The sequence below is a fragment of the Psittacula echo genome (genome assembly GCF_963264785.1).
Source record: "Psittacula echo genome assembly, chromosome: 13".
In the NCBI taxonomy this organism is placed as follows: domain Eukaryota; kingdom Metazoa; phylum Chordata; class Aves; order Psittaciformes; family Psittacidae; genus Psittacula; species Psittacula echo.
Genome location: NC_137749.1, coordinates 9,479,262 through 9,502,541, shown reverse-complemented (window position 1 = coordinate 9,502,541; position 23,280 = coordinate 9,479,262). Strand labels below are relative to the sequence as shown.

The 23,280-nt window shown below is 41.2% G+C and overlaps 1 protein-coding gene across 1 annotated transcript in view; it reads right to left on the bottom strand.

The window, feature by feature from the left end:
• Nucleotides 1-7,271: 7,271 nt before the first annotated feature.
• CLTCL1 (clathrin heavy chain like 1) overlaps nucleotides 7,272-23,280 on the bottom strand; it is a gene marked incomplete at its 5' end in the record, with an annotated part of 35,593 nt that continues 19,584 nt past the window's right edge. Inside the window, 19 exons of the mRNA XM_080628790.1 lie at nucleotides 7,272-7,397; nucleotides 8,414-8,489; nucleotides 11,484-11,705; nucleotides 12,486-12,656; nucleotides 13,230-13,340; nucleotides 13,685-13,816; nucleotides 14,641-14,790; nucleotides 14,874-15,041; nucleotides 15,395-15,502; nucleotides 15,839-16,003; nucleotides 16,117-16,274; nucleotides 16,773-16,965; nucleotides 17,546-17,729; nucleotides 18,113-18,258; nucleotides 18,666-18,788; nucleotides 20,648-20,882; nucleotides 21,470-21,612; nucleotides 21,916-22,041; nucleotides 22,780-22,943. Coding sequence (XP_080484916.1) covers nucleotides 7,282-7,397; nucleotides 8,414-8,489; nucleotides 11,484-11,705; nucleotides 12,486-12,656; nucleotides 13,230-13,340; nucleotides 13,685-13,816; nucleotides 14,641-14,790; nucleotides 14,874-15,041; nucleotides 15,395-15,502; nucleotides 15,839-16,003; nucleotides 16,117-16,274; nucleotides 16,773-16,965; nucleotides 17,546-17,729; nucleotides 18,113-18,258; nucleotides 18,666-18,788; nucleotides 20,648-20,882; nucleotides 21,470-21,612; nucleotides 21,916-22,041; nucleotides 22,780-22,943 — 2,891 coding nt within the window. The 3' untranslated portion in view covers nucleotides 7,272-7,281. The remainder of the gene's footprint in view (nucleotides 7,398-8,413; nucleotides 8,490-11,483; nucleotides 11,706-12,485; nucleotides 12,657-13,229; nucleotides 13,341-13,684; nucleotides 13,817-14,640; nucleotides 14,791-14,873; nucleotides 15,042-15,394; nucleotides 15,503-15,838; nucleotides 16,004-16,116; nucleotides 16,275-16,772; nucleotides 16,966-17,545; nucleotides 17,730-18,112; nucleotides 18,259-18,665; nucleotides 18,789-20,647; nucleotides 20,883-21,469; nucleotides 21,613-21,915; nucleotides 22,042-22,779; nucleotides 22,944-23,280) is intronic.

The window sequence follows — 23,280 nt, the reverse complement described above, 5'->3', positions numbered from 1 at the left end:
CGCCTCGCACTGCAACCCGAAGAGAAACCAGCACATTCTCAAATGAAGACCGTGCCTGTGAGTGCAAATCACAGCACTGGTTTGGCCTTTGCAGATGTAGGAAGACAGCACTTCACTAGTTCATGACCGAACGCTATGTGCAGGACTGCTGCGGAGTGAAACCGACACTTTATAGCTTTCCATGTGGCATTTCACAGAAAGCAGGAAATGATGGCGCTGGACTCCAGAGCTTCGTTATCCCCTGCATCAGGAGCAGCCGCCCTGTTCCGAAGAGGGAACACTTTGTGTAAGAAGCCTCCCCCAGCCGTGTGCAATGCCTGCTCCTGTTGAGACTTGCTGTCTCTGTTCCCTGTGACAGGGGTTTTGCTAACCAAGACTCAGCAATCAAGGCAGCTGGATCCCAGGTGCCAGCCTCATCTGGAAGCTAACTGCAGTGATACAGCTGTGGCTTCAGGCCTGCCTGCAGAAAGGCCGTTTGGGAAACCAAACCACCTGTATCCTTCCAGGATTAAAAGCAAACTAATGCATACTTGCATTGCAGAACTCATCTGCAGATGAGACCAGAGCTGTAGCTGGTTTCAGAAGAGTTAAAATAGAGACAAGTATATTGAAATGGTCTCTTGTCAAGTCTAAGGCCACCCATCTCAGCACAGGGAAATAGGGGGGAGGGAGGAATAGCACATGAAGGGTACACAGAAGGAACAAGCATTCATAGTCCCAGTCACAGCTGCAGAACAGTGTCAGGTGTTCAGGTTAGCAGCATGGAATGGCAAAAATAAGACAAATCCTATCAAAAAAGGCAAACAAATGCATTTGGATTTCTGATCAATCTCTGCAACTCTTCACTACCTCTTCCACCAAATTATAACAACATTCCTGTGTGCTCACAGACTCACATACCCACTGCTGCCATGAGGCTGGGATTACCTTCACGGCAAACACAGACTCTTAGAGATTCCCAAATCATCAAGTCAGTGAGGCCTGTGCACAATCTCATCCTGTCCAAGAAAATACTACACCACCTGCTTAATTCTCATCAGTCTCAACGGGATTCACAGCAGTGCTTACTTTGCTGACCAGGGAAAGGATTATTCATATTTAATCACATGCAGATTGCAAGCCATCTCAACTTGACCTCCAAGAAGCTGCTAACCCCACTTGTCAGCAGAAAGCCTGAAGGAGAAGAGCGTTGAAGGAAGATAAGTAACCCTGAAATACTGGAGCCTGCAAAAGGTGAGTTTTAAATCCTCTTACATGAAAGTAAAGACTTGACCAGACTTGCATATCTCCTAGGAAATGGCTAGTTAAAGCATAAAAGAGCAGCTACTCTCACAGCAGGATATCAGTTCTCTACCTTACTGCTCTCACTTAGGAATTTTCATGGGAACAACCCTCTCACCCATTTCCCTTGCTAGTGGTTGGTGCTTGTTTCTGCTGCCATAGAAAGACAAAACTGTGAAGTACATGGTCAGGTGCTATTGCAGCCTGTGCACCTCATGGCCTCCTTCCATTGGAATTAAAGAGAACTACTGAAGAGAAAAAGAATCAAAAAAGTTGCTTTCAACCCAAGCACTGTTTGCAGACAGAGCTTTCTGGATCCTAGGAAGCAGTGACCACACTTCACTGCCAACTTGTCTCCCTTGCCCCTATTGGTTTTAATTTAATTGGCACAGCTTGATGCACCCAGCAGCTTTCAGAGACCATGAGTAGCCAGTATGAGGCAGGTAACTCTCTATTACATGCCCTTGAATCACAGAATCTCTTAATTTCACTGAATAATCAGCTATATTACCTGAATTGTTACAACTCATCAACTAATACAAACCTTCCCATGTGTTATTAATCCCTTTCACTTGGGGTTTTATGGTAAAATAAGAAAACTGATTTCTCCTCAGGTTCCCTGACAAGACCGAGCACTGTTATGTTATGCATAACAGATTCTGCACATAACGAGCTTCAAGGAGAAGTAATCCTTCAAGAAGTAATCGTACTGAAGAGTTGAGTCAACATTTCCCCAGCTTTCCCCAGCAGCAGGAGCTACTGTGGCTGCAAGATGATGGTATTCCAAAACAACTAGCACCATTCCCACTTCAGCAGAGCACACACACAAAAAGAGCTCCTGTTGATACTCAAAATTATTCACTGGGATTACCAAAACCGAGCTTCTCCAGAGCCTGAGAGATGACAGATGTCCTCAATACATTACCATCGATTACCATCTGCGTGGGCCTGACTCATCTCAGGAGACAAAATCCACATACAGCAACAGCATTGACAGGTTCTCATTCCAAACCATGGTCATGTATCTTGCTGTGAGGGATGCATTACCAGAAGAAACTACTCCAGCTGACAGACCCTGGTAGCTGTCCACCTTAGATGAGACCACTTCCTCACCCTCTGGCTGGAAAAAAAGAGTATCTTCCAAAAGTAAAGCAGTTAAAAAATTTACTAAACCCACCATTTACCAAGCGCACTCCTCACTTCCCGGCTGGATAACCAGCACTTTGGGAGTCTGTGCTCTACATAACATTTGAGACCTCTTTGCTGGGGAAAACAACATACCAGATGACTTTGTAATTCCTCCCTTTCATACTCACTAGGGGGAAAAGGAGAAATACATATTTTTAGACAAAGAGATCTTAAAATCTTGATTAAAACTACAGCAGACAGAAAAACCCCGTCTCCTTGAGTCATGACACCACAGAGGAAAATGCATGACTAAAACTCAGAATTTGACTCAGGATTCCTAAATTCTAACACATAAAAGCAAGGCAGGACTTCACTGTATTTCAAACCCATACTGTCTTTAGCTTAACAGCTGACATTATTGTCTCTTATAGCTTGGAAAAAAACAGATGGGGTTTTCTACCTTCCTGAATGATCTCAAAGGCTCCAGACTGAAAGACCTCGACTGAAGCACATACCTCTGCTAGCAACTCTGCGGAATTTTGTTAATAAAAACGTTGAGTCAGGATCTGTCAGTATTTTTGGAAAGATGCCCAGAGAAAACACATAGTATTGAATACCAGGATATCTACACTAGCAACAGACTTGTTGAAGGCTGAACGCTTGCTGAAGGAAGAGATGCAGCAGAATAAAAAGACCCCAGATCCATTAAGCTGGACTGGTGCACCTGCAGGTTGCTATAGCAAGTATTAATTCACTTGGCAAACCACAGCCTAATCACACACTACTGACACAGAGCACTCTGGTGTTGTTAAGCATTTTCCAGCCTTATGTTCTGTAACATTTTATCACAAATTCGAGATGCCCAATTTTACTTTTTCGGAATAAATGAGATAGAAGCAGTCCTGGAGTACTCTGTAAAGCAAGAAACCAGCCAACTTGCAATCAAGTGACAAACCATTTACAGCACAACACCAAAGACCTAGAAAGACTGAGAGGTTCTACACATGAGGAATAAACCCTGCCACAAGGTAGTATGCACACTTCCTAAACTGCTTGATATGTGAACCTGGTACGTGCAGTGCTATTTGTTCTAAGATTTGCAAGATTTCTAGCCTGTTTTTTTCAGTACAAATTGGATCCACTCTCATGCTGGTTTAATCACACCAAGAGGCTCTCAGTGGCCAAGTTCTAGCCTGCCAATTGAAACGTCACACACTGAAGAATAAACGTTAACTATGCAGCAGCTGAACAGTCAGCTTTGCCTGAGTATATCACATGTACCCAAGTACAAAAGTTATCCTACTTATCTAGGTGGGATATCAGATGACAAAGTTGGACTTGTTTGTCAGTGTTAAAAGTTCAAAACCCAGATCTTTTCTGCTTCCGAGTTGCTGGTTTTGCCCAGGGAAAGAAGTTGTTCCTTGTTTCATGCAGCCTTATTAAGGGAACCACGTCATGCTGGAAGTGCTAGCGCTCAGCACTGCAGTTGCTAAAAAAAGAAGCTACTAAATCAAAATTAAGTTTTGGACCTCAAGAGTTACTTCTGTCTTTCCTGTATCATTCCATAATTTGTACAAACTTAAACAGGCTCCATCTGCCTACAGTTTTTATTTTTTAAGGAGCAAAATAACTTGGGAACATTTTCCTCTGCTACGCTACCATTTAATTAGAGAGCCCTAAAAATGGGGGAAGAGAAATAGAAGCCTTGTAAAAACATGGTGTAGCCAGTAAGAAACAGAACTTACCCCAGCGATGCATTCCTCCTGAGTTTAAGTCCTCCCAAGTTAAACTCATCTGGCTCAACAGCACAGATGGCAGCAGCTTTGTCAGACATTCTTCCTCCCCTTTCACTTGTGTTTGTACCAAAAGAAACCAGTAACCTTTACAGATGCAAGGGAGCAAAGGCTAGTGTAAGGAGCTCAAGTGCTAGCACAGAGTGAGCAGCTGAATACAGGTCAGAATTGTATGCCAAGAGGAGCACATGTCCTTGCAGTCATTTCTGGAGAGATCAGTTTCCACCTAGCTCACAAGCATTAAAGCGGCTGCAGAGCAATGTTTGCTAGTTGCTTGTCTCCTCTGATGCAGAGCTGTAGCTGCCTGAAGTGTGCCAGACTAGGGAAAATTCCCCTAAGGTCTGACAAATTACAAGAGCTATTCTAGAAGGAAATACATACTCTGCTTCACATACAAAAAGCATGAGTGAGTAAAAGCTGTGTTCAGACGAGTTACTATTTGACAGTCTTGTAAACCTAGAACATGCATGAACAAATTCTACTTGATAGCCCTAGCACCATCTCAGTGAAGCAGGGGGAATTAGTGAGCTTAGTTTTAAATATTTTCTGCAAAATAATGTTATGAAAGTTTTCAAAACCTTGGATGGACACAACAAACAGCATTAAATCCTCCACTTACCCCACTAGAAGAGCGGTTATTTCCTGCTTAGAATGACTTAACTATTAAAGAAACAGTAAAATACTCTGGTATGCAAGAGTTTGTTCCACATTTCAGATACAGCTGCACTGCACCAGGAGTATGTTTTTGGATGCATTTCAGAATGCAAGATCACAAAACTTATAAAAGCCATTATCCTTAGCAAGAGCTTGAGCTAGCAGGAGAGCAACTAAAGCAGAATTATTAATCAGAGATGGCAGCTTTGCTTTCCTTGAGAACTCAGTTATTCCTGTAATTAGATTTCTAGAATGAAGCTATTAAGGATGCCTAAACTAGCTCCAGTTCTCCACAGGTCATAAGCTGTTCTAGTATTTAATTGAGCAATTTACTGTATTCCACCATCAGCTTGTACTTGTTACTATAAAGCCACAGTAAATTTTTAAGTTGAGAGGAAGAAAACTGACAGTCATATTAACCCTTGAGCTGGCCTTCAGTTCTAGCTGACTTACCCAAATTCCTTTCTACCCACAAGGAACTCCCATCTGCCTGGAAAGTAGCATGCTACCGGCTAATTCCAGCTAGGTGTAAGTCCAGAGAGAGTGCAGATTTGCTTGAAGTCATTAGCTGCTCAGTATTTCAAGCTGAGGTGTTGTGTGCTGATCACTATAAAACTGAGGTTAATATGTTGCATTAATGCTTGAAGCATTCTGGCTTGTGTCAGGAAGGTGGACACCATATCTCTGTGCCATTGCTGTTGCACTGCCGTGACCAAGAGTGACAACATACTAGGCAAAATGATGCCAAAGCATAGCCTGCTGTTACTGATTTCACAAGCCTGGCAGTCTCTACTAGTTGATACTTGCAGATGTTTTGCCCCGCTCAAGTAGAATTCAGTATGAAAAGGTGTAGCTTACCACTACCACTGCTGTATTAATGCATTTTAGCAGAGAAAACATTAACTGCAGTATCTCCCTCAGCACAGGGCTGATGCTTTTCCAGTCCTGTGAATGAAGTCATGTAAGCCTATGACTGCCTGCTGCAGCATGGCCTCCGCACGTGACAAAGCATGCTGATGTGTCCAGTGAAGAGATCACAACTCCCTCTTAAGTTAATTGCTAAGCCATTCATCTTAGATGATTTGGCACAAGTTTCCCTCTTCCTGCCTGGCACCCTTAGTTGTCACATTAAGAAATCTAATGCTAACAGTGGTAGTATATTACTACTAACCAGTCCCCATCCCCAAGATATTAAGACTAGAACCACACAGGTACTGCAGTTTTACATTTATAGTTGGACTTTTATAATATTCAAGATTAGCACAAGATTCATAACCATAAATTATACATTGTTATCTAGGTACATAAAATGTTAATGATACACGTATTTGAAGTGGCACGAAGTAATAATACATCCCTGTTGGCATTCTCAAAGAAAGAGGTGGGTGATGGACATGCTGTTGATACGACTGCAGCATAGCAGAACCGAGTCACCGCACCCTGGTAGTTCAGGTGGTGCTGACTCTGCCCACCAGACAGGGGCAGAACACAGCGTGGCAGGAAGCCAATGCCAGAATCAGTTAAAGGTGCAAATAAGATGTCAGGATTTGGGCCATCGCTACTGCCTCAGTATTTTAGCAGTGCCCCCCTCCCCAACCCTGACACTGGACTCTTGCATCTCTACTACTTTGGCAGCCCATGCACACTCCAATGTTCACTTGCCACACATAGCTGAGGTTTCCTTTAGTACCATTTAACGTCAATAAGTAACATGCTCTCTTCTTGTTAAACAAAAAGGATCTGGGAAGTGTTTGCTCTCTGGCATGAGAAGATTTATTTTCTTCAAGTCTCAGATCTACTCCAGAAAAATATAGAACAAACTCCAACAGCACTGAACCCCAACAGCATTATTGTCCAGAAAAGAAAACTTTCCCAATATTCCTCTAAGCATTCAGAGCACAAGTATTAGAAAGCCCATTTTCTTTTGCATGTAAGACTGCAAATAAAATGGGGTACTCGGATGTACACACGCTTTCAACAATTCATTATTAACGAGATGCTTCACTGAATTGTTAACAACCCTGCTACTTCAGTAGCTTCAGCTAAAGCTTTAACAACTTGGTGCCAGGCAATTTCCCAGCTGCCTTCAATGGGCTTTGCAAAAGAAAGGAATATGCTCTCTTCTCCCTGGCCTCAAGCAGTTATTGCTGTATGAGTTAGTGAAATAGTGCCTTAACTTCAGACAAGAGTCTCACAATGTCATTAACAAAAGCTGCCTTTCAGAGGTTGAAATGTAACCGGACAGTAATCAATAAATAACAGTAACAGGCATCCCGTTGAAGTCTCCTCACTGAGCCAGGCAGCAAGTGTGTTCAGCCAACAGAAGGTCATCTGTGCCTTTAGGACCATTGTACACTTCTTGGAGAAGTTAAAAAGGGTCGGGAAAGAAGAGAACAGAGACAGTGAAGGTCTGTCAGAGAGCTAGTTACATATTGAAACCATAAACAGGCGGCTGGGTGAATCCTGGTGCTGTGTATCCATATGGGAAGTTTGCCTGGGGAGGTACTGCACTTGGGCCTGCTGTTAACATCAGCTGCTGGCCTAGAAAAGCATGAGGGGAAAAAAGAAGAAAGTTAGCTTAAAAATCCAAACTTCCCTAACGTTAGGTGTACTATGGGACAGGATTACAGGCTTTAACTAAACATCAGCCACTATGCAAGCACACTAACAAATCATACTATTACTCAACATGCACTGCGGAGTGGGCACCTAAGGCACCTGCTCTTGCTACCAGAAAACTACAAAAGCAAGGCAGGACTCTGGGGGAAGATAAGTATTAACTGATCTTGAAGGCATGATAAACATGGCTTGTTTTGAAGAGACCACACTGAAAGCCAAACAAATTGATACCATTTAATCCATGCATGGTCAGAACTGAAGAGCAAAGCAATTCAAGAAAATAGTTAGATCTGTTAGGTCTCACAGTCTGAAGAATGTTGCAGAAGGCCTGAACATACCTGGACAGATTTATCTTCATCACTAGGACCACACATGCCTCATGCATATGTTAAATTCAGGTTAACATTTACATCAGACAGCAACCAGTCACATCCTTCCCTTACCAGCCACTTCTAGGTGCTTGTTAGCAGAATGCCTCTTCAGAAGGGCTTCTAAAATAGCAGCACACTTGAGGGCAGCCATGCTTTTTTGGCTGCACATGTCTTAAAATGGGTGAGCTAGAAAGCCAGTCTGCCTTTCTACTTGGAAGAGCAGAAAGCAGACACATTCCTCTTAGACAGGAATGACAGAAGGAATTGACATGCTAAGTTATCCCTGGGGTTGTGCACGCCTTGGTAGCCCCTGTCCTGTTACCATACTGAAAGACTATTCCTAAGCTAGAGTTCCGAGCCATGTAAGAGGAGCAATACTTTAGCTGAAAAGTGTAAGTACAGTAAGAGTGAGATGTCACTTCCATATATGCAGTTCATCTGGCAGAGACAACCATTTTATGACCTACTTGAAAGCAGTTTGCTTTGACAGGAGGTAGCATTTTAAGTTACCTCCACAAAGAGAGACCAGAGTGATAACAGGTAATTAAAACCAAGTCTTTCACCTACCAAATACTATTGGAGTGGGTTCAGTTACTTGTTCCTCTTCTTTTCTTAGGCTTTCAGAAGCATCAAGTTTATCCACCTACATTGAAGTGAACAGGAGACTCATGAAGACCTTGTCTAGGAATTGCACCAGTGTGTGAAGCTTTTCATGCCTGGTACCTTAACTAGCAAGTGCTCCTGTTATTAGTCCAAACTGGAGACTATGAAAGTCTGCACGCTCCTACCAAACTATGTTGCAAGCTTGCCCTCCCAAGTTCTTTAGGTTTATTGCAATAAGCAACAGCTATCAACATAGCTGAGGTCATTATTACCTTCAAGTGAAACACTTTTTGAGGCCCTATTCTAGTCACTGGTAACTTCATGACCCAGAAAACAAGCCCACCAAATTGCAGTTTCAAGCATGATCTCAAATGGGCTTAATCTACACTTCTCTGTTAACTTGCAGTTCTTCTCCCCTTCAATAAGAGCACCCAGATATTTTCAAATACTCCAGACCCATGAAGTTTGACCTTATCTAGGACTAAAGCCTAACCTGGCCTGCAGAGTACTGGTTTAACCATATTAGTTTCACATAGACTCCTTCTAAAGGAAAATCTAGAACCATCACAGAAAGTGGTCTAGTAGTATTGGCTTTATACAGATCCCAGTGTTGTGCCAAATAAAGCTCTGTTCTTGCTAAATACATTTGTGAAAGTGCTACGCTAAATAATGCAGAAGCCCTGAGCACAGCTTCAAAATGTGGGAGGGCAGGGGGAGTAAACTGAGAAGGCAACACTACCTTCCTTCTCTCAGTTTTAACAAATTATGTCTTCCATAAGAGAGCCATTGACACTAAAGATTGCAATGCATAAAAATAGCACAGCTTCACATGCAGATACAGGCAGCTCTTTTACTATATTTCACTATTCTTTGACCGTATTTCACTTACTCATCCTCCTTTCCCACTGCAAGAATCAGTATCTGGTCTGAGAAGAGCTGCAAGAGGGGTCTTTAGTATACTTCAGAGAAGTTACCTAGATCTGGTGCTTAACAGATCCCTGGACTTTCTGAAGTTTGCAATTCAAATCAGTAATTTGAGTGGCACTAGGTCTTCAATTGGTTCATTGATAGCTGCCAGCCTAACAGCTCTCCAGGACAACACTTAAAAATCGGTGTTACAAATACTATGCAGATTACTATGGATCAAAGCAACGGAGAGCTACCAGTTACAAAACCTGTTGTATTGCTCTTACAACCTGGGATTCCCACTGTCTCTTTACTGCCCCCTTAAAGCACTACAGAACTTTGAGCAGAAGTGCAGTTACTCCCTCTGATGGAGAAACAGCAAGCATGCCGACAGCAGACATCCTGCAGAAGGGACAAAGCAGCTCTCTGGAAAAGACTAAACATCTGCCTGCTTTGCTGCCTAGAAGTGATGTTGTTCAAAAGGTTTCCAAATGAGTGTCATCAGCCTGTATGAGCCTGGCCCCTTCCAGGACATAGGCTACTCTGTACTTTAACACCTCATTATGCATAAAGGAAATGTAAGTTTCAGAAGACATACACAGCCTTGCTGATAAACTAGTCTATTCTTTTGTACTTTTGAAGTTAGTTACGTGACAATTTTAGACATACCACATTTATAAAGCCCATTCTCCAGTTCCATGTTTTGCAGTTAATTCAACAGACTAAATTAGTTCCACTGTAAACCACTTTCGCCATGCAGATTTTCCTTCTGGCAAGTTATCCCGTATTTAGTACACGTGATTACTTGTAAATCCAACCAGCAGTTAAAAAAATATGATTTTAGACCTAAACCTCACATGAAAGTTCAGATGAATGTGTGTGGCAAGTTTCTCAGCAAAATATGATGAGGACGTGGTGGTTTATATCTGTGCAAGTACTGTGATACTGTGAAGTACTTTCTCATTATATTAACAGGCAAGAAGTTTACAGGAGCTGTATGCTACTATCCAAACTCACCATGCCTGAAAGACTGCACACTTCAGTGATCTACAGAATAACAACCAATTTTCACTTGGAACAAATCCCATTACATGGCAACTGCTTTTGTTTACTTAAGAAGATCCTCCCCACCACAAGATAGCTGTAATATATGAAACAGGAGCCCAAACACTCAAGTCCTCCTCAATCACTTGCTTCTTTCCCATGGAGAAGAGCAGAGTCTGGTTGGATTTTCAAGTTGTTTGTGAATAGTTATCCTTTTAGCATTAGAAAGTGAACAGGAAATGAGTTAGAGCTAAATTACACTGCTCTTCTGGCAGAAGCTACAGCTAGATTCCTGTAAAAGAAACTTAGGGTATTGAGGGACACAAATGAACACAGAGAGTTTGAAATCAGAGTGTCACCTTATAGAACAGCCCATCAACCTGCAAGAAAATTCAGAGGGAATACTTAACATGATTTGATTAGAAGCAACCTGAAGCAGTCACTTTTATTTTACTCATTTTAATGAAGTTCTTTACAGTGATGTCCTATGGAACCATAGAACCTTCTAAGGAAAGATCTTAGCTTAGTATTTTAAAGCTGTTTGAGACAAGCATTTCAAGACCACATATGATCAGAGTATCTCTTCTCTCTAGCTGAGGACTAGCTATTGCCATCAGTATTGTACAGCCAGACTAAAGCTTTGGTTTCCATTTAAAAAAAAAAATAATCTTCAGCAGACTACTCCTACGGCTGATGTAGGAATAGCAGGTAGTATTAGTTACTCAAAAGCTACATTCTCTGTAACAAGAAAACAGAGTACTTTCATAGTTAAAAGTAAACAGTGATACAGCGCATCCTCACCAGAAGTTTTCAGCTTCAACTATGGAGCTACTCTGAAAAGGTACAGTTGCTTATGTCCACTGTTAAAAACACAAGTTTAACTAGACACCTTTCAAGTCCCAATGTGTCTATTTATAAGTTTTGCTAGCTAGCCTGAAATGATTAAACCCACAGAACTTTATATGAGACTTTGTCTTACGAGGAACAACAATATTCCAAATACATGCAAAAAGCTCTGGTTTAGCATAATGCTAATCACCCAGCAGACTGTAAGTGTTAACTTCTTAGCCTATGCAATACTCACTTTGGTAAGGTACTCTCTCATCACTTGGATGAAATAAGGCATTGCAAAGTCCATGATGTTATGCCTCCATGCCAACTCAAGTACTACATCTGGGTGCAGCAAGTCATAACACGTGAAAAGGCAGGCTGCAAAGCACTCCTGCTTGCCTTCTTCCAGGAACCACTGAAGCAGCTTCTCAGCTAGCTCTGCATCTTTGGACTCTGCAGCATACTGCATAGCATCCTACAGAAAAGAACAGCAGTTAAGCTTGACCCTTACATCTTGCTCTACACCGTATGTGCACATTACTGCTAGCTAGAGAAGCCAGGTATCTGGCATACCATGAAGTTAGTCTTTAGCTTGGCTCCTACAGAACATGACTGGTGTTACACTACATGCACTAAGTTAAGTCCTCTTATTTTGAGGCAGCCCAGATACTTGCATATCCAACATTATCCAACAGGCTTTCCTTAAGTACCTGAAGTAACCCAATGAGATTTTGCTTAGCTCTGTAGCAGAGAAGTAAACAATCTTGTTGGTATCCCACCTATCTCACCATTAGATATTAAGGATTGCCCAGAGCAGAAGAGATTATTCCATCAACTGCTCACTATGTGGCAAAATGAAAGACTACTTGCCAGCTCTCTCCAACATAGTAGGTAAAACCTGGTCCATGTGAACTCACTACGAGCTTGAAGACTATACCACTGCTCTCATGTTTCATCTGTACCCTTACAAGGGAGGAAGTCTTCAGTTCTGCAGAGGATGTTCTGTACCAATACAGATGCCCACTGATATAGATAGAACTCCAAATATAGAATAACATTATGAAATTAGACTTAAGATATACATTAGAAATTACAAACACTTCTGCTCTAAAAGTCTTTCCATAAACTTCAAGTGAAGGGCAAAGACAAAATAGAACTCCAAACCTGAAACTAGCAAAACACATTTAGTATCCAGATTTATGCTTCACAGCTCAGATTTGTTTGACCATCAGGGAGAAAGGCTGCATTAACTCACCTTATACAGACGGTCTTTCTTGCACAGCTCCACACTCTGCTTCCAGCGGTTGTTACCCTTATACAAGTATGCTGCAATACGCCTAAATTCAATTAGTTCATGCTTTTCCAGACGTTGAGCCAATGTTATGTTATCAAAGTTGTCATAGGCATCAATGGAAGCTCTCAAACCCTGTTTGAGAGAAAGTTGTTACACGTGCTTCCAGATAGCAGTAGACAAGAACGACAGTAAAGAGCATCTAAGCATGGTGCACAAGTGTTTAGGTTCTGCTAGCTGGATGTTGATACTATAGCTACAGCTTGTTTACTCTGTGTATTTCATGCATCTCTCCAAAAGATGATTTTTAACAAAGCAAGATGCTAACTTGGTCGTACTACTCCACTTCATAGAACAGAGAAGCTAGTTACCTTAAGAAGACAAAGCATCTTCCAAATAGCAGCCAGTTGGGTGAGAAGCAAATCTGTTTGCAGAAGCATTCCCCAGACAAGTACAGACACTGACCTTTGTGAAGTCTGTTCTGAGCAGAGCAACTCTGGCATCTGCTTTGTTTGCAAATCAGTGTTCTCAAGACTCCTGTCTGAAAAGGACCCAATTCCACCCCCACTCCCACTGTATTGCAGAAGTTGTCTTCTACTCAAAAGAATTACTGTGTCAGCTCAGGAATAACCAAACTATGGCCTTTTCTTTGTTGTCTGAGAAAGAGAAGCATCCCTCAGGCCTAGCAATCTACTTTGTGGGGCTCACCTGGAAATCTTCCTCCTCTGTTAAAAGGTTATTTAGAGCTTCGTTAACTCCTTTGTTGTTGTGGTTCTGGACTGAACGCAGATAAGGCTTTACTAAAAGTAGCTGATTAACCTGGAATTAAGAGGTTTCCAATATGAGTGTACCAACCCAAACCATTCTATGATTCTATGACACTTCTTATTCCTGAAACAGATTCCCACTTGTTATTGCAAGAGTTTGTGCTTACGTCACAAGCCTTCAACGCATTTTGTATTGCTGGAAGTAAAATAAAACAGCCCCCTATGCCAGTTACACAAACTCTTCCAGTGTTTCCAATATCAAACCAGGATCAGGTTGCTTCTTAGTCCTTTGTACTGAAGGCAAAGCTACCTAGACAGATGTCAACCCTTTTTTCCAGCCAGAGACTTAACTTGAGCAAGAGGATTTCTTGTTCATTTACCATCTCCCAAACTCACCTTTGAGAAAAAATTGACTGTCCTGGTGTGATCCAGTCGTGGAGATAATACAAGCAGGAGATCATTGATCAGCAGAGGTTTGTAGTCTAAGTAGAACTGCAAGGCTTTGTAGTACAGCTCCACATTGGCAACCTGATGTGGATAAACAGTAGTTAGCACTTCCACACAAGTAAGGCTAAAGGTGCTTAGTTGGGACCACTTAATACAGCACAAAATTTATCTGACTCCTAAATAAAAGCTGAAGTTTCCTTCTAGAGGCCAGAAGTGTTACACCTACATGCAGAATTATTATCTTATGACTTCTTGTGCCATCTGCTTCCAGATGGCACAAGTCACAAGCTTACCAAGGGTAGTACAAACTAATTCTAAGCCATCCACAGTTGAAAAGATCCTGGCACATCCAAGATCCCACTCCAGCTAACATGACCATTTGCTGAACTCCTGAAGCCAGTAAAGGCTGTAGCCTTAACCAGTCTAAGTTGTTGCCTTGAAACCCTTAAGACCAATAAGAATGCATTCAGTCTCAAATCTTGTCTGAACTACTCATCATTCACTATTCTCTGCAGTATTCATGAGACCACAATTCTCACACTGAAGCAGCCGGAAACATTTGCAGAGATCTTTCAAAAACAGTTACAGCCTCAGACTAAGCCAGCAGTCAGCTCAAAGGTATTAAGGAGGTCATGCCTCCTGCTTGTGACCTATGATCCTGAGCAGTCTCTGAAAACATTCTGTGCTTGCTGCTGCCACTCGATAAAATGTGCTGCACAGCAGAAAACAAAGGGTATAAGATTAGATTAATTCTTGTGGTAAACTGATGGGAAGTTGTTTTAAGTACAGCAGGAAAACAGAGTAGTAGCTTAAGCAAACTCATTCTCAAAATAGCAATTCTGTTGTGCATTTTTGCCTCAATTCTGAAAGAAGCTTTCAGCACTTTCAGTTAACTAGTTACTTACCTTGGCAATTATGTCTTTAAACTGTCCTTCTTTCCACGCATCAGTGGGATGATTCATCATAGTGATTATTGCATTGTCATACTCCTCATACTTGTCATAAAGGAATACAAGTTCTGCCCAGAGATGAGCCTGTTCTGCAGCTCTGAGCACCTAATAAAAACAAACAAAAACATCAGTTTGATTCACTGATAGCTTCCCACCTTCACTTGCAGTCTAGCTACCTTACTGCATACCTTTGGAATATTAACTCTAGACCAGAAGAGCTCCAGATGTTCTCTCATTTTCTGAGGCTTGAATTTGGAGTATAAGATGGCAAGTTCAGTAAACATGCCCATGTGAGCACGCTCTAGGCCCAAAGCAGCTTCCAAAAGGCCAATCAGTTCTTCAAAATATCCACGATCCTGGGTGTTTGGAAAATAAGGATTAATTGCAAATTCATGACCAACTGGCACTTAAAGCTCACTAAAATGCGTATTTACTTTTCAGCATGCTTTTTTCTTCTCCAAATGAGAGTGCTTAGATTTTAAAGACATTATTCCAGTGAGAAAACAGAACTATAAAAGATGGGACAGTGAAAACCATCACCCTTCCATTTACTACAGAAAAAATTGCATGCAGCTATTAAGAAATGGAGGTGGAAGAAGAATGAATTTAAATATCAGCTCCACAGGGTATGAGGTGTTATCTGTGACCACTTCAGCAGCAGATACAAGTATGCTGTCTGGAGACTTCTAGGATTTAACAGTAATCTAACCTGATAGTAGCTGATCAGCTCTTCAAGTTCATCAGCATGGATGACTATGTGTAAACCACCAATCTGTGCCAAGCGGAATTCTTCTCCATCTACACAGGCAAAGCACACCTGTAATGAGAGTTAGCAATTGTCAGTTAACAGCTGAACACAGCAATGCTTAATCTCCTTATATTAAAGGGAAACTTTACTAGCAAAGCTTTACTAAATTTGAGGCTTACGTACAGTTCCAAGTTGGTATTTCCATAATGCTTGTTCTGGAATTGAAGTCTCTGATTTTGCATTGTTTTGAAATTCAGCTTGGGTGAAATTACAGCTTATAAAGCTACAGACATACTCTATAGCCAGAAAAAGTTAGCAAGCTACTATGAGAACTAAAGCAAGATGCTCAGAAGCAAGAGTAAAGCACATTTCTGAAGGCTATTAATAAACTTGAGTTTAAGCTACCTCTTTCCATGTCCTTGTGCTGTTGGCTTTGCGGCCACTGTCCACTGCTGCCTGATACTCTCCCAGGTGCACCAAGGTAGATGCCAGGCGAGCGAAGTTAGACACATTGTTATAGAGTAGTTTCGCAGCCTCATACATCCCCTCTTCGTAACAGCGATCACCAACCTGGATTAGAAGTTGAGGGTAAACAAAGGTAACAGCAAGAATCAGGAATCAGCTACATAATACATGTACATCAATATGTACATCATACATGGTTCTTGTGGATTAAGACATACCTGTTGTATATGGGCATTATTAGGGCCACTAATGAACTCTTCTAGTTCTGACAGACGATTAGTTTTTGCCAAAGCAAAAATAAGTTCTGTCTCTACATAAGACTCTCTAGCCTTCTTCCTGGCCATCTGCAAGAACTTGACAAGGTCCTCCCAGTTATCTTGAAGAGAAAAAAAGATATTTAAGGTCCTCTGTTTAGTCATTCTGTATATTGCTCACTTTGCTCACCTTAAGAACAGCTCTTCTAGTAGCCTCAAGAACTTCTTCCATCATGACACTAAGCCATTTGTATTTGAGTTACAGAATTCCCTGCTAAGCACCAAGTCACCTTCACATAAGGCTGAACTTCTTGCAATTATTCTACAATCCAGCTGGCAAGAGATTCTGCCACATACAGCTAAATAAATACATTACACTTGGCAATATTTTAGGTAATACCAGTCCAAATTATCTCCACAGGAAGGTCTATCTTTGGCATAGCAACACAGACAGGCTTGTTGACAGGAATTTCACTAAACATTGACTCATCCATTCCACGCACTCACTGTTCCCATTTCCTCTGAAACAGAATTTGTAAGCCTCAAGAATCCCTGCTACTTTATGTAGATGCCATAACCTAGCCCATATCAATCTTAAGTTTGAGGATGCTTTGCCTTACCATTTCTATTTGCTGCCTGAACAACTTCCATGTAGGCAGATGGATCATCTGCCTTTATATAGGAGTCAATGGCTTCTTTCACCAAGTCCTTCTGGAGCTGTGCTCTGGCTAGCTGGCTCCATACTGCTGGTTCATTACACCGCTCTGCAAATTCATAAGCGCGATCCAAGTTGCCAATGTGCTCAATCAGCACCTGTTTGAAATTGAAGTTGCAGGTTTAAAAAAAAAAAAAAAATCAAAAGCTTTATAGGATTGTCCTTTCTAACAGAACTCTTCCTTCACGTGTGTACACTGTTCTGTGTAAGCAATGTGAAGCTAACTGCTTTTAGAACAACCATTTCTGCCCAGTGAAGTAGAGGAGGCAGCAAGGATAAGACTCTTACTGCTACTGATTTCTCCTCTACCTTACAGGAGTCAGTATTGGTGGCCTGAACACAATGCCCAGTAGCATTTGCTTCTCCTGCACCTTTCAAGTATGAGTCTCCAAGGCAGTCACTCTGAATCAAATGCAGTGCACATACCTCAAGCACGTAAGTGCAAAATCCCCAAAGCTTTTTATTATTTTGACCAGATCAGCCTCTGAAGTCTTATTTTGACCTTTTTTTGTTATTCTTTGCATATAATCCCACTTCTCCCTGCAACTTGATATCACACATGATCTGTACTCTCAAGTCTTAATGATTTAAGTGATGATCACTCCCTGAGAATCAGTAACAGTATACTTTGCCTTCTATTACTGACATTCTATACCTTCACACAGAAACCAACCTCACCTGAATTGCTGAAGTATTAACATCAAATTTTCTGAATATAGCAAAGGCTTCTTCATATAGCTCATTACTGATGGCAATGTTTGCAATATCTGGGGCGTCATAGTTATCCAGCCGATTGATGTATTCCATCACACGAGTGCGGTCAGCCTTAATGGCAGTCAGGATCAGCAGATTCTGGAGATTCCTTCGGTTAACAGAAGGCATGGGCTATAAGCACTGCAGGTAACACCTGCCTGAGTGACATATATTGTACATGCAAAAAAATATACCCACTTGCTGTCACTAGCAACCACCTTTCATCCCCAGATTGAGAAGCACTGATACTTGCCTTCAGAAAAAATTGCTTACCACTATCAAGCGTTTTCTCAACACATCACTGCTAACTGCATGGTGTGAACTAGCTCTGTTCTTAAAGCACAGAGCACTTTTTCTGCTTTATCACCTGATTACACACATTTAAGAGCGCTTAGGTCTTACAACCAAGAGACCCACTAATAACTCGGGTCACTTCAACCTTAAAAAAAGGCACTTAATAGACTAAACTTGTGGACAAAGCTTTCTTCTTACCTGTGTTCACTGAATACAGAATTATCCAAGACAATTTTTTCCAGTAACTCAATCAATTCGTTAGGCAGGTCAGCAGTCATGAAAGCTTTCACAGTTACAGAAACCTCCTCTGGATCCTGTGTCTCTGATAAAGCTGTTTGGACAACCTGGTTTTGAAGGCAGGAAAGAATAAGTATTTTCCACAAATGAGAAATTTGCCAACCTATTCCAGTGAACCACAAATTAAGGCTACAGAACTTCAGAATATTTCATCATAGACAGCAAGAAAGAGCCACTTCTATACTGGATATAGCTATTAAAGTCACACCTTGGGTCTGTACATGGAGCAAATTCACTAGATGTAGGTCAGTTCACAAGACAAAAATAGTATCTTACTGGTAACTAAATTTTCCGACCATGAAGGTCAGAATTAGTACCTGCCATTCACACTGTTACAGATTTCTGTATGGTTGAGATGGTGCCTCCGGAAACCTTGCTGAATAAGACAGTTACTTTAGCGCTCCATAATGTTTCTTAGACGTCTTGAACTGAAAGTTCAGCCTTCATGCTGTACCTGGTCAATAAGCTGCCGCCTGAATGGGTTGTTTTCTTCCAGAACATTTGCCCAGAGCTCAGGATCCTTCCTGCGCACCAGATAGCGAGCTTCACTCTTAAACAGTGAGTTCTCATTGCAGACCTGAAGGAGAAGTTACAAACATTAGCATTAATGTGAAGGGTCAGTACCACAAGACATTTAGCTAGCTATGAATCAGACAGTCTAGAAGACTGACTAGAACTAATTGCTGACCAATGCTAAATGTCACAGACAGGTTCTTACCCAACCTCTGATCTGGAAGGCTCATGGAGAAGGTCTCCAGCAGAATTTCTATAGCTTCTTTTGGTTTTGCCCAACACAAATACTGTGACAGTGGCTTCACAATAACTATTTGCTTCTGTTTGAAGTGAAGACCTGCAGAAGCCTGAAGAACTTCAGTTTTAAATCTAAAAAGGGAGCCACTTGCCTGGGCAGTGTTAAGTAGTGAACTGAGGAATAGTGCTGATGTTTAAAGCTAGAAATAGGTTACAGGTTTGGTGTCATTAGCTTTACACTAGAAGTGTTCACAATAGCAAGTGGCTTATATTCCTCTGTTAAAATGTTAAGGGCACAGAATAAATGTGAAATCTCCTATAGAAGTGCAGCAAGGAAGAGTTATGAGTTATGATCCTATTAGTACCACTAGCTTCAATTTCCAACTAGAAGAGTAGAAACCTGAAGGTCTATTTGATTTTCTACCAATAGGACATGTTTTGTTAGTTTTCAAATTAGCTCCTGGAATCTCAAATATTTTGCTGTAAGCAAATTAGTAGTAGCACAATTTTGCTTTATGTTGTACACCTACTAGTCGCACGAGTTGAGCCCTCTTCTAAGAAGCAACAAAGTCTAAAGAAAAATTCTCACAGGAGGATAACCTTTTCATAACCAGAAACACCTGCTCAGAACATCAGTGCAAGGAAGAAACTGGTACTGACAGGTTTTTATGGTTAACCGGAAAGTTAAAGCTTATCCTAGCAATGTTTCCTAGTAAAAAAACCCCTCAGAGCCACCTTCATTTCCCAAAATAAGAACCATGCATAGCCAGCCATTTCTTTTTTCAGATATTACTTCAAAAATAGATGCTTCAGGCTGGAAAGTCATCCACTTTCAGCAGCAAGCCTAGATTATACCACCATTCTAACTCTCATAGCGTAGGCCTTGCCAGGGAACAGCATTTATTTCCTTTCAAACAGGACAAAATGGCTAGTTCTTACCCCCACACAGCTGACATTCTTTGCACATACTAGTGTGGAAGTGCAGGTAGGAAGAGAAGAATGTTTTCTTTCTCAACAGTCAAACACTACAGTCTGGCATTAAGCTCTGGTGTTCAGTTTGAGGCTAGGATGTGTTTGGAGAACCCTGGGAATTTCACTTGCCCCTGAACTTCTGAGGGAGGTTCTAAGAATCAACAAGCCTAAGATAGCAGAGGAATGCTATCAGAGTAAGTCCTTGCAGTTTGACTGTCAACATTTCTTTTCTTCATTCTAGTTAAATAATGGAGCAATCTAACTAAGAGCCAGCCACAGTAAGGGAAAATTACAAGTCCCATTCTAGTTTCAGGGAAGCTTTTTCTCCCACTGTAGAGTAAGGCAGGCTGACAGTCTGTCCCTTCTGCTAATCAAGTGCTCAAGGCTCAAAAAAGAACACAAATTAACAAAGCTTTAACAGTCAGCATGTTCATTACCTGGGCCCAATAAACTATTTAGTTTTGAGCAGAATCAGTGGATGAAAGACATGAATGGTACCTTAAAGGTGCAGAGTTAAACAATTTTAGTTTGGACATAAAGCATAGGAGTTCTGATCAACATAAAAATTACTGTCTCCATATAAAAGAACCTGTCTACCTCAACTCCTGAGAATACAAGACAGGATTCTGCAAATGTTAGACAAATAGCCAGACAAGATTCCACTTCAGGCAGCAAGTAGTTCTTTAACATGTTCATAAATGCAGTTTTTCTAACCTTTATGAGTTCCAGATCACATTGCCCTCTCTCATAAGCAACACAGGCCAGATGAGGGTCCCTCTTTTCACAATATTTGCCAACTACACGGCTGTCATAGTAAGGATTCTCACGAAGGAACCGCTCTGGATTATTATTACTGTCAATGTAGATTTTGGCCAAGGCATTATGAGTTGCAGGTTCTTCACAGCCTTCATGAATCCTTGATTCAAGCCATGGCAACAGCAGCTTAAGCCTTTGAAGAAGCAAACATTTTAGGTTTATAAGTCAGACTGAGGTATGCTTGACAGCTACCCTGGCTTTCCCTTCAAAAAAGTCCACTGGTTAGACTTAAGAGCAAAGACCAGCCAGTTATTTTTAACAAGTCTTAGATGAATGGAGGGCAGATCTGCAGTTTACCATCAGGGGAGGCTGCAGATGCCCCTAATTTTACAGTCTTTCAGTTGTTCTATGAGCTGGCTCTTCATACTTAAAGCTATTTGTTCATTTTACAGGTAACTACAAGCTAATTATACAAACTGCTGTGTGCCTACAAGATCACTGTTAAGACAGTTTTATTCAGATTTACTCCAAAGGCACATCCCATGGTTGGCTGTACAGGAAGTGTTCAAAAGTCATATTATCCATCATGCAGTGCTGTCAGGCACTCCTATATGGCCCAAGTAATCAAGAGTGACTAACAAATCTAAGCTGCTTTTCTATAAGGAAACATAACACAATATTAGCATTGTATCATTCAACAAAACTTCCTCCAATCCAACTTGGGTGTATAGCAGGGTCATGAAAGCCCAACTCTGGTGTCTACAGATACATTTGTGTTACCGGTTTCTTTTTTCCACTTCAGCCACCAGCTCATCTGTTGAGAACTGGCCTCTAACCACCATGATCAAGTTCTTGATGACATCTTCAGAACAATCCACATCAAGAAGCCCTCCAACCACTGCTGGTATACGGCTAGGATTCACCTAGAATAAGCCACCATCATTAAAATTAGTTATTAGAATTACTAATAACCCACCCCCAGTCTTCCACAAGGGGAATTTCTATTTAGCAATTTAAACTATGCTTCAGAGCAGAGAATTTTAAGTTACTAACACATTTGTATAGACATTCCAGGAAAAACTACATTTACAAGTTTGTAATAGACAAAAGGCTCTGCATGGTGTATGAGCATAAAAAAAAAAAGATTCAGTAGACTAAAGCAGATCTGCTGCAAGTTAAGCTCCTTCTAAGGAAAGAGCAAGAGCTTAAGACTGGATTCTCCTTACCTTCTGTACGTAAATCTCTATATACTTCTGCAGGTTATTGCGATATAAGTACAGGACCAGGTCATGAACAAAATCAAATCGATCACAGACAATGATCAGAGGAAGCTGGTCTGTGAGCTTTGCCTCCTGTATTGTGTACAAAGAACAAAAGTAACCAACCACCATTTGCTGAAGTGTTTTTAAAGCAGGAAAATCTGACCAAGTTCCCTTAGCACTGAAAGTCATATTACATTCAAATTCAAGACTGCCAAGCAGACAACTGGCTTCAAAAGCAAGTTACCCACTATGATTACCATGCAGCCAGTCCTTTCAGCTGAGTTTTAAGTTTAGGCTTTTCATGAAGTGCCACATTAGGCCTACATCACTAGCTTCAAAATTACTATTAATTCGTGTATCAACTCAAGACAGTTGCTGGGCCAAGAACTTAACAATGCAAAATGAAAGGGCACTAAAATCCCATTTTACCAGTTACAAAGCATGCAAAGTGTTGTAATACAGGTTGATTCCAGTTTAAATGAGCTTTGTCTTGCCTTGATAAAGCTCCTGCTGAATACTTCAGCATATTGTTGCCTTCTGCCAGACCAAATTCACTTATTTTTTAGGTGACAACATATTCTCAAGTTCGGTACAAGTTATATCATACAGGCTAGTTTTAAAGGAATGGTGAATTTGGGCTTATTTTCCCAGAGGAAGCCTATTATATGCCTGGAATAAGATCAGGCTCCTATTCCAGCTACACAATAGATTACTCGCAGCCATGCCAGCTAAACCTTGAGTTGGTATTTCCCTCCATTGGAAGGCCCTAGTTCTGCTGCTAAGCAAAACATACAGAGAACTGCTCAATCTACTGGACAGAATATTTACCTTCAGAAAATTTTTCACCCGTTCTGGGTTATAGCAGTTACTTTCACGGCAGATTCTTTCCACTTCCTTTATTTGACCAGTCTTGCAAGCTGCCTGGATGTACTTGAAGTGAACATCTGGATCCTGGCTGAAGTTTACAATGGAACCCAAGAAATAGAACAGTCCTAGAAAGAGTCACGTTTTTAACACAGTTAAAAGAGTAAGTGAAGCAAATGCAGACTGTACAGGCTTCAGCTTGCAACTTATTTCAACCCTGCTGGGAGAGCAGCTTCCATTCAACTGCAGAAGTCATAAGGATTTCTCCACTTATTTCAGGTTTCACCTTTCTTATCTTTACTCAGGAGGGTTAAGAAACTGTCTAGAATAAGCTACCCTCGGAACTCACCGTGATGAGCTCACTTCAGTAAATGCAACCTAAGGTGCAGCCACCTTAGCACAAGTGACAAGGTACCTCTCCTGTAAAAGCTACAATCCTTACTATTAGCTTCAATCAAGTTGTGC